This window comes from Homalodisca vitripennis, chromosome 1 (genome assembly GCF_021130785.1).
Source record: "Homalodisca vitripennis isolate AUS2020 chromosome 1, UT_GWSS_2.1, whole genome shotgun sequence".
Classification (NCBI taxonomy): Eukaryota; Metazoa; Arthropoda; class Insecta; order Hemiptera; family Cicadellidae; genus Homalodisca; species Homalodisca vitripennis.
In genome coordinates, this window is record NC_060207.1 from 43,556,935 (window position 1) to 43,572,522 (window position 15,588).

The following is a 15,588-nucleotide window of genomic DNA, read 5'->3' on the forward strand; positions in this document are numbered from 1 at the left end:
ATGATCTTAGACCAAAACCCAACACTATTTTTTAAGAACAACCATGTTGTGTGCCTATTATAATATTTTCCTTTCAGTGCCTCTAGATATAGTACCAATGTTGTCAAGGACTTGTGATTACACTCCTGATATAGGTGTGCTTATTTAGCACACCTAGAAGCTATTTATCAGAAGGTATAGTACTTCTCTTCCATTAGGTGTTATTACAAGAGTCAAAAGTAAAACATTGCAAGAATAACTATTTAATCCTATTAATACCTAAATAGCAATTCACAAGGCTGTTGTATTGAATAGAATTTGTATTGGAATGGTCATACGAATTGTATCCTGTAATTACAATGTTTAACCATAAAAATGTGAAATTTAATTTATCAAGATGTTGGATGAATTTTAAATGATACATTTGTCAAAAATAAGAGCATAAAAGTATGAGAGGTTACACATTGTTCTTGTGGTAAAACTCCACATTAGTGCAGTGTGTATTCAATGAGTATGCAAGATCACTCACTCCCCAAAATGGAGAAAACTTAGCCCTGGAATATTTTTAAGAAAAGAGAAGTTTTGATGATACACACATTTTATAATATTACCATGAACACAGTAAAAACCCTTTTATCTACTTTAAAAAACAACACCAAATCCTTTCCTAAATATCACCCACTTACAAAATTTAATCCAGGACATAATTTTCAGTGTATTAAAAATTAATTTTTATTGGCAAGCATTTTATATACTGTAATGTGAATTATTTACTTTAAATTTAATCAATTTTAGTATTAAAGTAATAAATTGGGTAACAGAAATGAAAAATATTTACTATCAAATTCAACATTTAATTCTTAAATTAAAATGTACAAAAATGAGGAACAATCGTTTATTTTTTACATCAAAATGTAAAGTTTCAAAGCAAATGCGAAATTAAATATAAAAACAGTAAAGTAAATCCTTAAACTAGACAACTGTACAAAGTTTACAACTTATTTAACAGTCTTTCAGTGAAAACTCCTTAATCAACTTCTTCCATCCTTGACACTTCTTCTCCATCACCTTCCAATGGGGGCATTTCAGCATCAACCTTTTCATCCTCTTGTGGCAGTGGGTCATCTTCATCAATTCCTAATCCAAGCTTGATCATTCTATAGATTCGGGCAGCATGAATCTGGGGATCTTCAAGAGCAAATCCTGATGACAGTAGAGCAGTCTCGAACAACAGCATAACCAAATCCTTTACAGCCTTGTCGTTCTTGTCTGCATCTGCTTTTTGTCTTAGAGTATCCATTACTGGGTGGTCTGGATTTATTTCTAGATGTTTCTTAGCAGCCATATAACCCATAGTTGAAGTGTCTCGAAGGGCTTGAGCCTTCATAATTCTCTCCATATTTGCAGTCCATCCATATTGGGAAGTAACAATACAACAGGGAGACTCAACTAACCTATTACTAACAACTACTTTCTCTACCTTCTTATCTAATATGTCCTTCATAACCTTGCACAAGTTTTCATATTTGGCCTTATCTTCTTCTCTCTTCTTTTTCTCCTCTTCATCCTCAGGCAACTCCAAACCTTCTTTAGTCACAGACACCAACTGCTTGCCATCGTATTCCTTCATCTGTTGTACTACATACTCATCAATAGGCTCAGTCATATATACAACCTCAAAACCTCGTTTCTTTACTCTTTCAACAAATGAGGAGTTGGAAACTTGATCTTTGCTTTCTCCAGTAATGTAGTAAATGTGCTTCTGGGTATCTTTCATGCGAGTCACGTAGTCCTTCAAAGAACAAGCCTCATCACCAGATGCTGAAGTGTGGTATCTCAATAGGTCTGATAGTTTCTTGCGGTTTTGGCTATCTTCATGTATTCCCAACTTCAGATTCTTGCTAAACTGCTCATAGAACTTCTTATAGTTTTCCTTGTCTTCTGCCAGTTCATCAAACAGTTCCAAACATTTCTTCACAAGATTCTTTCGGATTACTTTGAGAATTTTGTTTTGTTGGAGCATCTCACGAGAGATGTTCAGTGGCAAATCTTCAGAATCTACAACACCCTTGATAAAGTTGAGATATTCAGGGATCAAGTCTTCACAATTATCCATGATGAACACTCTTCGGACATACAATTTGATGTTGTTCTTCCTCTTCTTATTCTCAAAGAGATCAAAGGGAGCACGGCGAGGAATGAAAAGGAGAGCTCTGAACTCAAGTTGGCCTTCAACAGAGAAATGTTTCACAGCAAGGTGGTCCTCCCAGTCATTGGTCAGAGATTTGTAGAATTCACCATATTCTTCTTGGCTGATGTCATCAGGATTTCGAGTCCAAATTGGCTTTGTTTTGTTTAATTCTTCATCTTCAGTGTACTTCTCTTTGACAGTCTTCTTTTTCTTCTTGTTAGATTTTTCTTTGTCTTCATCCTCATCTTCACCTACATCCTCCACCTTAGGCTTGTTCTCATCTTCCTCTTTGTCTCCTTCACCTTCTTTCTTATCTTCCTCAACTTCTTCATCACTGAGTTCCTTATCACGCTCCTTCTCCACTACAAGCTTGATAGGATAGCCAATGAATTGAGAATGTTTCTTGACAATCTCCTTGATCTTTCTTTCTTCCAGAAATTCTGCCTGGTCTTCTTTGATATGGAGAATGATTTTGGTTCCACGACCCAGTGGTTCTCCAGGATCAGGACGAACGGTGAAGGAGCCTCCAGCCGAGGATTCCCACAGGTACTGTTCATCATCATTGTGCTTGGATGTAACAGTTACTCTATCAGCAACTAAATAAGCAGAGTAGAAACCTACACCAAACTGACCAATCATGGATATATCTGCTCCAGCCTGAAGAGCCTCCATGAAAGCTTTGGTACCAGACTTTGCAATGGTTCCAAGATTGTTGACTAGATCCGCTTTGGTCATGCCAATTCCTCTGCAACAAACAAAAATTTATAAATTCACTGTACATTATAAATATTTTTAATTATTATGATTTTTTAAAAGGACATTTCTCCTTATGTACGTATTAAGAAAGAATAAAACTATAAACAAGTTTATTGATATATCCATTAAAAGAGTATAAGTACAAATAATAATGAAATTTTAAAATCAGTTAAACGCAGTACTCTTATTTTGTGTACATTTTTAAAACTGCAAGTAAATGATGAAATGAGGAAACTTGAATAATTATTCCTAAGTTAACATGTCATCACAGTGAAAATAATTGAGAAGACAATGCTCTAAGTTTTTTTCTAGATTTAATATTACTTTTGAATAATATATGCCACTATTTATCGAAATCTGTACAACTTCTTAAGATGTGAGATAACTTCAATGGTTTTATTAATAATCTCTTCTAAATATTTGGCATATAGCAGCTGGTGTGGACAAAGGTTGATATAAATATCACATGTTTATTGATTTTAGTGTGGTTTAAATTAAAATTTGTAGACAGAGTTTGTAGTAATTAATTTACGGTAATAATTTTAGGAGAGATGTGAAATTAAATTAGTATACAAGGAAACCACTTATCACACAAATCAATATTTACAGCTTAGAACTTGAATGTTAACAAAATAGTTAATAAGAGGAGATTAATATTTTAATATAAAAACACAAAAAAATTACATTACTATTTATATTTATTTGTAAACTTTCAAATACATTAATTTTTTCTAAAATTACATAAATATCCAAATACACACAATACTCATACTAACTGCCTGAAGACAATAAAGATAAATGATACCTAATATTCCCTAGACAATTAATTATATTATATGGGTAGCCTATAAGAACATGAATGAAGAATCGTTACTTTTGATTGGATTATTAACCCTTTAAGCGTCATGAAAAATTAGACCTGATCTTTGATAAAGTTACAATTTTTTTAAATTTCCAATGTGTAAAGTTAAATTTGTTTTCGTTTCTGTATGTCAAAATAGAGTTATTTAACGGTAAATAAAATTCGTTTAGCCTTTTTTGGATTACCTAGGATAATTTTTAACTTTTGAGAATATCGTAGAATAGCAGTGTAGTTGTCACTAATATTTTTATAATTTATTCAGTAAGTATGGGAATGAAACACAGTTTTATAGATAAACGTATACTATATTACAAACCAATAAAATTAGAAAAATACAAAAGTAGACAAAGAGTGTTTATTTAGTGGCGGGCTGTCACAACTGACATTCCACGCGTCTCCCGCAAGCCACTGTTATCGCGTGGACTTTGAACCTTCTTATCGCTCGGCAACGTGTAGGACAGCCTTGCAGGGCTTGAATTATGTTTCTTGCTTTGTGATAACATCCTTATGACCGTAGTAAAATATTAAAAAGTTTGGGGTTGACCAAGTAATTGCTCAGAATTACCAAATCTTCAAATTCCGAATCGTCTGGATAGGCCATTCACACGAATAATGGTAAAAAACACTAAATAAATACTGGAAACTGCTGTATTTAATATGAATAATTTACTTTAAAAAGAATAAGACACAACAGAAAATTAGCGATAACCGAAATACATATGCGTGTACCGGACGCTTCTCACTAACAACTGGCTAGATGCCTTGACGGGAGCTCCCGTCAATGACTTTGTGAAAGGCGCGGGGCCACGCCCGCTAGACAGTGTTTGGCCAATTAGAAGCAACTGCCACTCCCATTGTAACAGAATTCGAGGCAGGGCAACCCGTCTGTATGTCGCATGACGACTAGGACCATCTAACAGCAAAATATTCAACTAACATAGCAGTAAGAAAATAAAGAATGCAAAAACGCGGATCCACGGCAATAACGTTTTGAGCTTGTAGTGGCCCTCCACGGATCCGCGTCAATAACGCTGGAAAGGTTAAATAAGTTTTTTTTAAATAATAACTTATATGAATAAAATATAGATGTGAACCAGAATGAGTCAAAAAGATACATTAAAATTTGATAAATAAGACTGATGAAAAATAAGGTAAATCTATAAAAATGGCTAAGTTTAGAAAAGTTATATTCTATATTAGATTTAATTATAATTAAATTATTAATTTTGGTTTTTAAAATTAAATAGGTATTCCAAAAAAAGCTTATGTTTGCATTTATTATTATTTTAGTTTTCTGTTTAATTGAGATGTAGAGACCACTGTATATGTAAAAAGTGGCAGCAATCGCTGCTACAAGCCACTAGTTAATTTTTCTCTTTATGTATTATAGTTAATATTAATTACAGTAGAATTAATGTTAGCTTTATGTTGCAATAGTTTTTACTTACGTATCAATGATGGTGAGTGTACGATCATTCTTGTTAGGTACAATCTTGATGTAGAGCTCCTTTCCAGATTCCAGTTTCGATGGATCAGTAAGAGACTCATAGCGGATCTTATCCAATGCCTGGAACAAAGGGTATTGTTCTGAATGCAAAATTTAAATCCTAATTTTATTTTCATTAATGTGAAATCAAGCAGTTTTAAGATCTAACAGAGAATCCACCACAACAACACCACATACATTTCAGTAGGGATGAATTTAACGGATAAAGTAGTACAAAACAAAGGATAAAAATAAAACCAAGCATACAGTTCAATAAGTTTATGTTATAGTTGACATATCTATTATTTAGATGCAACAACTAACTAAATAATGGTAATTTGTTAATCTTTCTTGTGTTAACCCTTTCCGAGCCAATGACGTTAATAGATGTCATGCTTAAACTAGCGCTAAAAGCCAACGACGTCCACTGACGCAAAATCTATTTTTTTGAAATATATTATTTAAAAGCATTTCTGTGTAACAAAATTAGTAAAAACTGTTAAACAAGGTTTATTTAAACAAGAGACAACCGTTTGTGTCCATTTTGAAGGTCACGGCTCTTGTTCGAGCGACAAAATGGCGGGCGGCCGGTTGTTCATAGTCTCCCGCCGAGCCAACGACTTCTACTCACGCGCGCTCAGTCTGCCTGTAGCCTTCCGTAAGGTAGAGGTTTATTCGCCCTTCCATTTTCGATGCGCGTATTCATCTTTTCAATTTTGATGTTAATCAATATTTTTAATCAATGTACGGTGTAGTTTATATATTATTATCGTGATGTAGGGCTTTATTGTGCGCAAGACGTGAGCGTCGAAGCCTGCCTTGCATCCTGACCTGTGTTTTTGAGATGTACCACACACAACAAACCTACGCCTAAGGATCACGTATATGAAGCTCGTTTTCAATAAGTATCATTTATAAATTTTCTCATGTTATAATATTGTAAAATGTAGTGTTTTCTTTATTTTATATTTGGAAAATTGAAATTTTTGGTAGTTTCATTGCTTTTATTTAATTTGTATATATAAATTTTTACTGTATTCTTTATATTTTCACTTAATAAAAATTACTATATGCTTGTGTTCCACTATTGTTATTTTTATATAAGAACACATAGAATGTCGAAATTAAATTTTTTCAGTGAAATTATGATTTTACCATTTTTTAGCTGTAAATTAACAATAAAGAGTGAAAAAAAATATTTTGTTGTTTTTCTTACCTCTTATGTTATAAGAATTAAAAAAAAAAAATTGGTTTTGGTATTTGGGAATTTTTTTATTTTTAAGGTGTATGGCTCTTAGGAGTAGTTTTGGTTATTTATTTATTTGTGGCTCGCTAAGGGTTAATTCGCTCCTTTATGTCGGACTTCTTTATTGTTTACAAGTGTATCAAAAGAAAAAAAGATAGAAACATTAACACACCTACGCATCTGCAGATGCAGAAAACTTAACTATCCTTCGTGACCTTGAACCGGATTATTGGTTGAAGACTGAATTGACATTTCTTTAACTTTTAATGCTACCTAGATTGCGAGTAGTAACTTTTAATACTACCCAGATTGCGAGTAGTTTGCGTCAAATAATGAAACCACTGTAGTGAAAAATATTACACCAAAACATTGCAACGCAATACAGTCGAACACAGAAGTAAATAAGCACAAGTGTATTTGTATTAATTATAAATGGTTTTCAGAAAGAAATATTTTAAAAAATTAACTACTAAATCAGTTCCTACTCTAAACATAAGTTTTGTAAATAATTTGATTCAGTTTATTACAAAAGCAATAAAAATGGGTTTAACTTTACATTTATTTGGATATGTGTGTTCAAATATTTAAACTTACTATCTATTTTTGTTGTTATTATCTGCATCCCATAGAATCAACAAGCACCTTTAATTCAAAGTATCCGGGTTGTTATGGTGACCAAGAAAATGTGTATTTATAATACTGAACAAAAACAATTTAAAATTAGGAATCCATATGATTTGAACAGAAACAGCTGTAAAAGTTGCAAAGCGCATCAGACATCTTTAGCATTTAGCGGCCAATTTATTGCTAGAAAAGTAGTATGTAAAAAAAATGAGTATATTAAAAGAAAGCATGGAATCTGCTAATTACTATTGTACAACTTTTAATACTAAATGAAGATTGTTTTGAAAGATCGAGTGACTGCCAGTTCACAATGTGATAAACTTTCTCAGTTCCAGGATTAACTTAAATATTTGCCTAAATATTTGCCTCTTAATTAGCTATTTGTACATTATTAATAAGAATGTACTTTCAAAAAATATTCAAGATAACAAATACATTATTTTAACTTTGTTAATATGAATCATTTAAAAATTTTGAAAAATGTTAAAGCTTAGTGACATGGCAAAATTGAAAACAAGTAAATCCAAATTAACATTTTCACTGTACTTAATTTCTGCTATCAAGTCTGCAGGACTAATATTATAATTTACTACATCAATGGGTCAGCTTGCTTAGGAACAATGAAGGGAAGCATCCAGTACTTACATCTGATGAATTTGAGATCAATTCCCTCAAGAATATTTCCTTGTTGGAGTAGAAGGTGTTGATGATCAGGGACATCAACTGGGCTATCTCAGCCTGGAAAGCAAAGGTCTCAACCTCCTCCTCTTGCTTCATGTCTACGTCTTCTGGCATCTGGTAAAAGAAAACTTAAATCAGACTCACATATAAATAGAAATCTATGAGATTTACTAACAAACACGTGTAGTAGACAAACTGGCACTGTGGATTCAGCAAGCCTATCCCACCAAAACACACCAGGTGTGTAAATATGTATTTTATTATCTATAAAAGTATGTAAAGATTTTCATTACCTATAAAAGTGAGTGTGTAAAGATTTTTTTATTTTCTATAAATGAACAGAATACTTTACAACTGGCAAAAAATCCTGCCTGTTACCTATTTACCATTGCCAATGAGTGTTAATAAATATAGATAGCCAACAAATGAAAAAAACAAGTACAGTAGAGTCCCGCTAATCCGAACCCGAACGTCGGTTAATCCGAACAGGTCCAGGAGGAATTATTATTTATAACGATAATGCACAGTTATGGGAACTAATTACTTAAAAAATGAAAATGGGTGCATCATTTCGTACATAAACAAAGAAAACTTTAATTAAATAGACATACAGTATTTTATTAAGACAAATTGTGTACGGTACAGTACATAAATAATGAAGTTAAATACAGGTACAGTACCAAATTGAAACTTATAGGTTAAGTATGAGTTAAATTACTATATTAAGAAGTGAAATCAAACAAAAATTGGGCGTACAGTACTGATATTATTATTGATTACAATATTAATTGTTAAAAGACATAAATTCAGTTATTGTCTTCTGTCGCATTGAAGAGAGTCTATTGGATGACGCATGGACCCGTACAATATCCAGTACGCTCACATTGCTTAACAATAGAACTCTCACACTAAATACGGTAAATGTGCTTCGTATTCGCAAACATGTTTATTTGTCAAGAAATACAATGCAACAGTCAGAAAACATGTTTTAATAAACAATGTTGATAATTCTATAACAAAATAGACCCATTCTTAAGTTTAAAACCGTATTTTTCTGTAATTCTGGCTAATCCGAACAATCACATAATCCGAATAGGGCTCGGTCCCAATTAGGTCGGATTAACGGGACTCTACTGTAATTGTGGTTTTGATATCAGAGTTGTGAGAGAATTGAGAAAACTATAAAAGTTGAATGATTTTGTTTGGTACTTGTTACTTTAACCACTTTACTATATTTGTTGTTTTTCAAAAAGAAAATGCATTACAGGGTGTCCAATAATTTTTTTTTTTATTGCTTGTTGAAAATTTGTTATTCTCTTGTCCATTTTTATACCAAATATGGCTGCAGTATACTAAGCTGCCAATGAATCATGATTATCGATTTTAATTATTGAATAACATTTGACCTATAGATTTTGTTCTTTTATTTTACATGGGACAAGTTTATCCTTGATTATAGTAAAAAATAATATAAATTTTATAAATGAATAGTTCCTTAATGATCATTAATAATATTAATTTTTACGATTTAAAACCAGCAGCAGAATATTTGTAATTTGAAATACCCATTACGTATTTTGGTCCAACATTTCGTTTTTAGCATTTTTAACCACATTATTTTTACAGGGTTCTTACTTAATCGCCAAAAGGTGCCACACGAGTGCGTGCAGTGACTTAGGCATCAGTATTTTGGAAACAATAGGTAGAAATATGAGCAAAGTTAATCAATTTAAAGAATTAAAGTTTAATTATTAAACATATCAAGATTATTTCTTTAAGAAAGAAAGAAGGTTGAATTAATAATAAAAATATAACTTAACACATAAGTTGAGGATTAAATGAAAGATATACATCTAAAAAATAGGATTTGAATTTATGTCTTGGCTATGACACCGGCACAGGCACAGGCAGCAAGGCGGTACGTGTATGCCAAATAATGAACATAAAAGGATAAAATTTGCGGCCTCTAATGCATCAGATCTCTTTTACTTATAATAACAATAATATATCTTTATTACAGCTAATCACAAGTTTTGTTCTACTGCAACTCAAGTTCCTTTCCCCACCTCACTCAGTAGTAGTCTTTTGATGAAAGAGCGCCTCACTCTTTAGTAATATTTTGATGAAAGAGCATCTACGATGCAGTTTCATTTTCATAATTTAAGGCGACACAGAAGACTAAAAAGTGACTTAAAGAGATGATTCCATCAGGAATTCCAGGTTTCTATAGTCAGTTACCTAATGCTGCTGCGCTCAGAGCTTAGGGAAGTCACTAGAATTTCTTAAATTTATCACCAAATGTTCGAAAATCATTCAACGAACAAGTTTGGGAACAAGGAAAAATTTGAACTTGTTTCTTGATTCTACAACAAAGGATTAAGCTCTATTATAAGCAGTTCAAAGTTTAAATTACACATTTTTAACAGTAAAACAATGTTAATATCAATCAATATAATCGGAACTGAAATTAAACACCTTTATTCAATCTGAATCAGTTCATGATGATATTTATGTAGGTTATATACATTATTTTATTTCTTATGTAGGTTTAATATCAATAACATTTAATGTTAACACAACTTTTAGTAGATACTATTTAAATCTGATTGAATGCAGGAGAAATTTACTCTTTCTTAGCCAACGAAAAATCAGTTGGATTATTTATTAATTTATATGGCTAGAATAAAAGTAATAATTTTATATAACACTCTTTAACAGAAAACAATTTAATCACGGGAATTAGTATTGTTTATAAAGTGTAATTTTTATATTCTCTCCTTAGTAAAATAACCAAATCATTAAAGTGCAAGACTATTAGCACTGGTGAGAAAATGTACTAGTGGCCGATCTAGTAGTAGTGGCAATGGTTTTTGTCACTCCTAGATGCAGCGGTCGGCCGGCCTTCATGCTAGCTCAAGTAAACTGCTCCATTTAATATGGTACACCAGTAAATAGCGCCCAGACCCAGACCCATCGCCTCGACTATCTCACCACGAGAACTAGGCCTTATGGAAGAGTAACAGCGATGATTGAGGCGATGAAATGTTGATTAATTTAATTGCAAGTTGAAGAGATTTTCACATTTGGTACATAAATTCACAGCTAATTTAAGATTTAATTCACAAATGTGAGACTATCGACTGTCAACTGCGACTATCGACTGTCGAGAGACTGTCGACTGCGGACTACTGACAAGTCTCCAATATATCACAATGCAAAGTTACCCTAGTAAAGGGGTACTCTGATATAATTAACCTCGTAGGAGTACCAAGATATGGCTTGCCAACACTCATTGATCACACTTTTCAGGTAAATATAAAATTAGAAGAGCCTGATGACTTATGTCCACTAAATAATACAAGCTCACCCGACCATATAAAACAATATTATATCCTCAGCTAGATGACAAATGAACAGCCACATTTGTTGCACATATTAAAAAAATTTAAAATTCCTTGTCAAATTCTAAAAGTACAGAATACAAGAATATTATTCTAAAACAAGGAAAAATTTGGATAGGGCAACCACTACCCATATTGTCCCTAGGAAAAACAGTTTAACCCGTTGCGGATCACTGATGAGCTGGGCTTGTCACTCAGCGACCGGGCCGGCTGGCTCAGGTCGCAAAAGCGGTCTGCTTTTAAGTTTCCCTCCAAATAATTCTATTAATGTCTGATAGGTCGGGATTGTCTTCACTTGTCAACTAAGAGTGTTTAACAACGGTCTACGCTTAGAGTTTTTAAGTTTTATAAGCAGTTGTATGTTGAAGTTGAAAAATAAATCATATGAGTTTACTCTCTGCTTTTTAGCGCTTCCAATTGGGTGTTTTCCTCAGTTGTTATTATAATACTTTTGAGGTTAGTGACACAGAATTAAATGACGCAGACTTAGATGTTGGCAGGTTTAGTCTAGACAATGGCCCAGGGATGTTGTAATCGCTTCGTCTGAGCTACTTTATTTAGACTATGATTCAGACATTGGTAAATCTTAAAATCAGCGACTACCGCTCCGCCTCCGCCGTAATTTTTTGCATACTAACACAGTTGCATACTCACACAGGTTAACGTATTTTCACCGAAAAAAAAAAAAAAAAAAAAAATAGTCCCGATTATCGCAAACATATAAAAACCAGTTTTTCAGCAGTAAAATGTTGGCAATACAAAACACATAAATAACAAGATTTTTGACTATCAAACTAAAAACAATGGCCGACCATGGTTGTTTTGGTGAGTTGACAGTAGTCACGTGACAAACAGGAAAGTTTCCAATTGGCCAGGCGGGTCACGTGACAAGGACGGCTTCGATTGACCGCCAGACGTAAACAAACAAACCCACATAGACAAGGAATAATTAGTGAAGTTATTGACATGGCGTGCAATGGTTCTTGCCCGCTGCTTGTTCTTTTAGAAAAAAAATAACTCGAGCTTGCAAAGTCCAAGCCCAGATAACGCCATGACTGCTTACACACACAAAACTCAGACAGAACTAACGCAGATTTCATTACAGGCAAACGTTTATCACTTATAAGATAAGACAAGTTTATACTATAAGTAGTACCTGGACTACTGCCCTACGAACTAATAAGACCAAAAAACCGAATAAATGCACTGTCAGTCAGGTTTTCTTTATTTTCATTTTTTTCAAAAATTTTTTTGGGGGGTTGGAGTAAACAGCTACGGCGATAATCGGGACTATTTTTTCGGTGAAATTACGTTAGGCCTAACCTGTGTTAGAATGCAAAAAATTACGGCAATCGGAGCGGTGCGGTAGTCGCTGATCTTAAGATTTACCCAGACATCATCCCTGCCACCCCCGGGACCTTGCCTTGCTCGCGTGTTATCGTTCCTACATCACGGATACCCCAGCAGGCCCATGTTCCATCTGAACGAATACCTTCACAGCTGAATTTTCTAGTACACAATAGCGAGCGATATGTGGTGCACCATTGCTGTTCGTGCGGCCACTGACCATAAATTAATTCGTGCCCACATGCCAAAACAACAATACGATCCTCAATGGGTTAAGGTTTACTATTACAATAACACCTCAAATACAAAATTGCTTATAGCAATGACTACTGTCTAAACATTAACGTCTTCATTTACAAATGTAATATACAATGCTCCAAAATCTGACCAATCATGAAACTAACTGTAAAAAATGAAGGAAAGAGTAGTACCAAAATTATCCTTACATGTCGTTGAAACAAAAAAAATTCTTTGTACATTTCATTCAATATTGATATCAGATTATCCCCGCCTACCTAGAAATTCCAAATTTCTGTTCCCTAGATTGATAGACTAGTCTATTTGGCATAAAACATAGTAATTAAGGGTATCAATTTACAATAACGTGACCATGGAAAGGTATGTTCATTTTTTTTTTCCTGAAAACTACAATTTTTCCTGAAAACAATAGTGAAGAAAAAATTCGTCGGCAACAAAAATCAAAGGAGTTACGATTTTTTGAAATCCTCTGAAAACTCTGTTTTTGACAGTACCTCTAGCTGAAATGATGCTGACTAGTACGTTAATCCTGTCAACGTTAATCCTGTCAACGATGCCTGCCCGCTGCGCACTGCTTGCTCATTTAGAAAAAAAATTAACTCGAGCTTGCTAAAGTCAAATCCCAGATCACGTGATGCCCCTGCTCCTTAACCCTCCAAGTGTTGTTCGACAAAATTTTGTTGGTTATTTTCAATAATGCCCGAAAGGCATCAATATAATACAATAATATACTTTCCCCCCAGTTTAAATGCACCTATGATAATAATACTTTGCTATAAATGCCCAACCCCAGGAAAAAAGTCCATTTTCCATGGTCACGCTATTGTAAATAAATACCTAATTAAGTATTCAAACTAATCAGCTATTGTGCAATTAAGAATCATAATTTTTTCTAGAAATAAGAAAAATACAATTTTAGGAAATTGATGTGATGCAAAAGTTAATGGCACTTAAGGCTACATATAATAAATTTTCAAATAATATAATTGGCAACAAATATATAGATAATATAAAAACATAAAATCGGTTGTGACTGATTAACTAACATTAATTGTGTAGACTTGTCTGTAAAACATTTAGGATAATTTAAATTTAAATCATATTAAAATCTATAACTTTTAAACTTAGTAAAAAGAACAAATAACAGTAGGCTTAATACTTCAGTAAAAACCTTAAGAGTCAACTTTATGAAAATATACTTCGAATTTGCCAAAATCCGTTATTGGCTTGATGGGCTCACCTCAACACTCAATTATGATTCTCTAAAGTCAAAATATATGTGAAGAGTTTAACAATTTAGCAACCACATTTAGTAAACATGCTCAGATAAGAAAGCAAACCGCCACTCTGAAACTTAAGTTTTTTACACCTTGTCAAATATAACCTGAATTAAAATAAGTAGGATATAAAGAACTAATCTACTTACTTTGATTAAATTACAGAAAGACCGGCGAAGAAAAGTTTGGTTACAAGTCACACTCAATCGAACTAAACTCACGCAGCACCAAATCTGCCGGTGTAGAGGTACGGGTTGTATTTATAACCTGGAGGAAAGTTCCAGACGTTGATCTCAACTTCCGTTTTAAGCCCCGCCTTTCTTCTAGAAGCTCCTAGATTGTTCTATCAAATAATGTATTATTTTGAATATGTTTTCCATACTTAACGATTTAGTTTTGTTTAAAATATAGATAAAATTTAATTATATATTTTGAGACCGAACATTTGACTTTATTCTCTAGGAGTAAAAAAATAATTACATCTTTAATGTTTAAGATGCTCAACTACTCACTTCCGTTGGATTTCACATCCGTTTCAATCGACGTGTATTTTCTAGAACCTTCCAGAACGTTCTATCAAAAGTTATACTTTACAAAATAAGTTGATGTATAAAATAAAAAATATTAATTTTAAAGTAACTTAAAAACCAAATTATTAATTTTAATAATCGAGGTTTTATGTACAACTTTACTTGACAATCATTTCACAATGTATTTCAACCAACTCATAAGTACTCAGTTGGTCATTTCCTTTCGCGGGTCGTATTTAACTTAGGCTTGGATGTTATTGAAATGTTAATAATCTACGACTGTAAGGCATCATACGTAAATAAACGGGTACTAAATTCATCAGTGAATTAAACGTGCCTGAGAAACTTATATATTTTAATAGTCAACTGTTTTAATCCATAAAAATAATAGTATTAAGATGCATTGGAAGTTTGGAAGAACGTGGGCTGAGCCTTATAAGTCAGATGTACGCACATCTAGTATATAAAAGCTTATGATTGACACCAAATATGTATAAAATCGTAGTTTAAGTACCTAAATTCGCCGTACTAAATTTTAAAATTTAACTTTTTCTACATTACTATATTAGTAGAAACGTTTATAATATCGATAATACGGTTAACAGGAATTATAATTAGAATCGTGTATAAACTTTCCCATTAGCTAAATCCTTATTTAAATAGGTAATGTCATTGTTACAAACTATGGATTGGCATTATTTCACACGATAACAGTCTCGCTCTGAATCTTATATTATCCCTTACGAATAATTTTAAATCAGGGTATAGGCCTAATTAATATTTTATTGGTTGGCTTAGCTAAACTGTGATATCTCAGATTCTAATTTTTGTTCTATTAGTAGATAATCCGTTCCTAACAGATTTCATTTTTGTATAAATGGAATAGATATAATATGACAAAACACTTAAAGAAAACTACCTAGTTTCCAACTTATCATTAGCAGAGGTGC

At 32.8% G+C, this 15,588-nt stretch overlaps 1 protein-coding gene across 1 annotated transcript; it reads right to left on the bottom strand.

Annotated features, from left to right (window-relative positions):
- Positions 1–812: 812 nt before the first annotated feature.
- LOC124360418 (heat shock protein 83) lies at positions 813–14,414 on the bottom strand. The gene is made up of 4 exons (XM_046814040.1): positions 14,258–14,414; positions 7,790–7,939; positions 5,237–5,355; positions 813–2,915 (listed from the first exon to the last, which is right to left on the bottom strand). The coding sequence occupies exons 2-4, from the start codon at positions 7,937–7,939 to the stop codon at positions 1,007–1,009; spliced, it is 2,178 nt and encodes a 725-aa protein (XP_046669996.1). The 5' UTR covers positions 14,258–14,414; the 3' UTR covers positions 813–1,006.
- Positions 14,415–15,588: the final 1,174 nt, after the last annotated feature.

What these genes read in the sequence shown, in the direction of transcription:
- LOC124360418 (XM_046814040.1), bottom strand. Translation starts at nt 7,939, where the DNA reads ATGCCAGAAGACGTAGACATGAAGCAAGAGGAGGAGGTTGAGACCTTT. An exon ending in TGATCTCAAATTCATCAGAT is followed by an intron (nt 5,356 to 7,789) that starts GTAAGTACTGGA and finishes CCTTTGTTCCAG; the next exon opens with GCATTGGATAAGATCCGCTA. An exon ending in ACACTCACCATCATTGATAC is followed by an intron (nt 2,916 to 5,236) that starts GTAAGTAAAAAC and finishes TGTTTGTTGCAG; the next exon opens with AGGAATTGGCATGACCAAAG.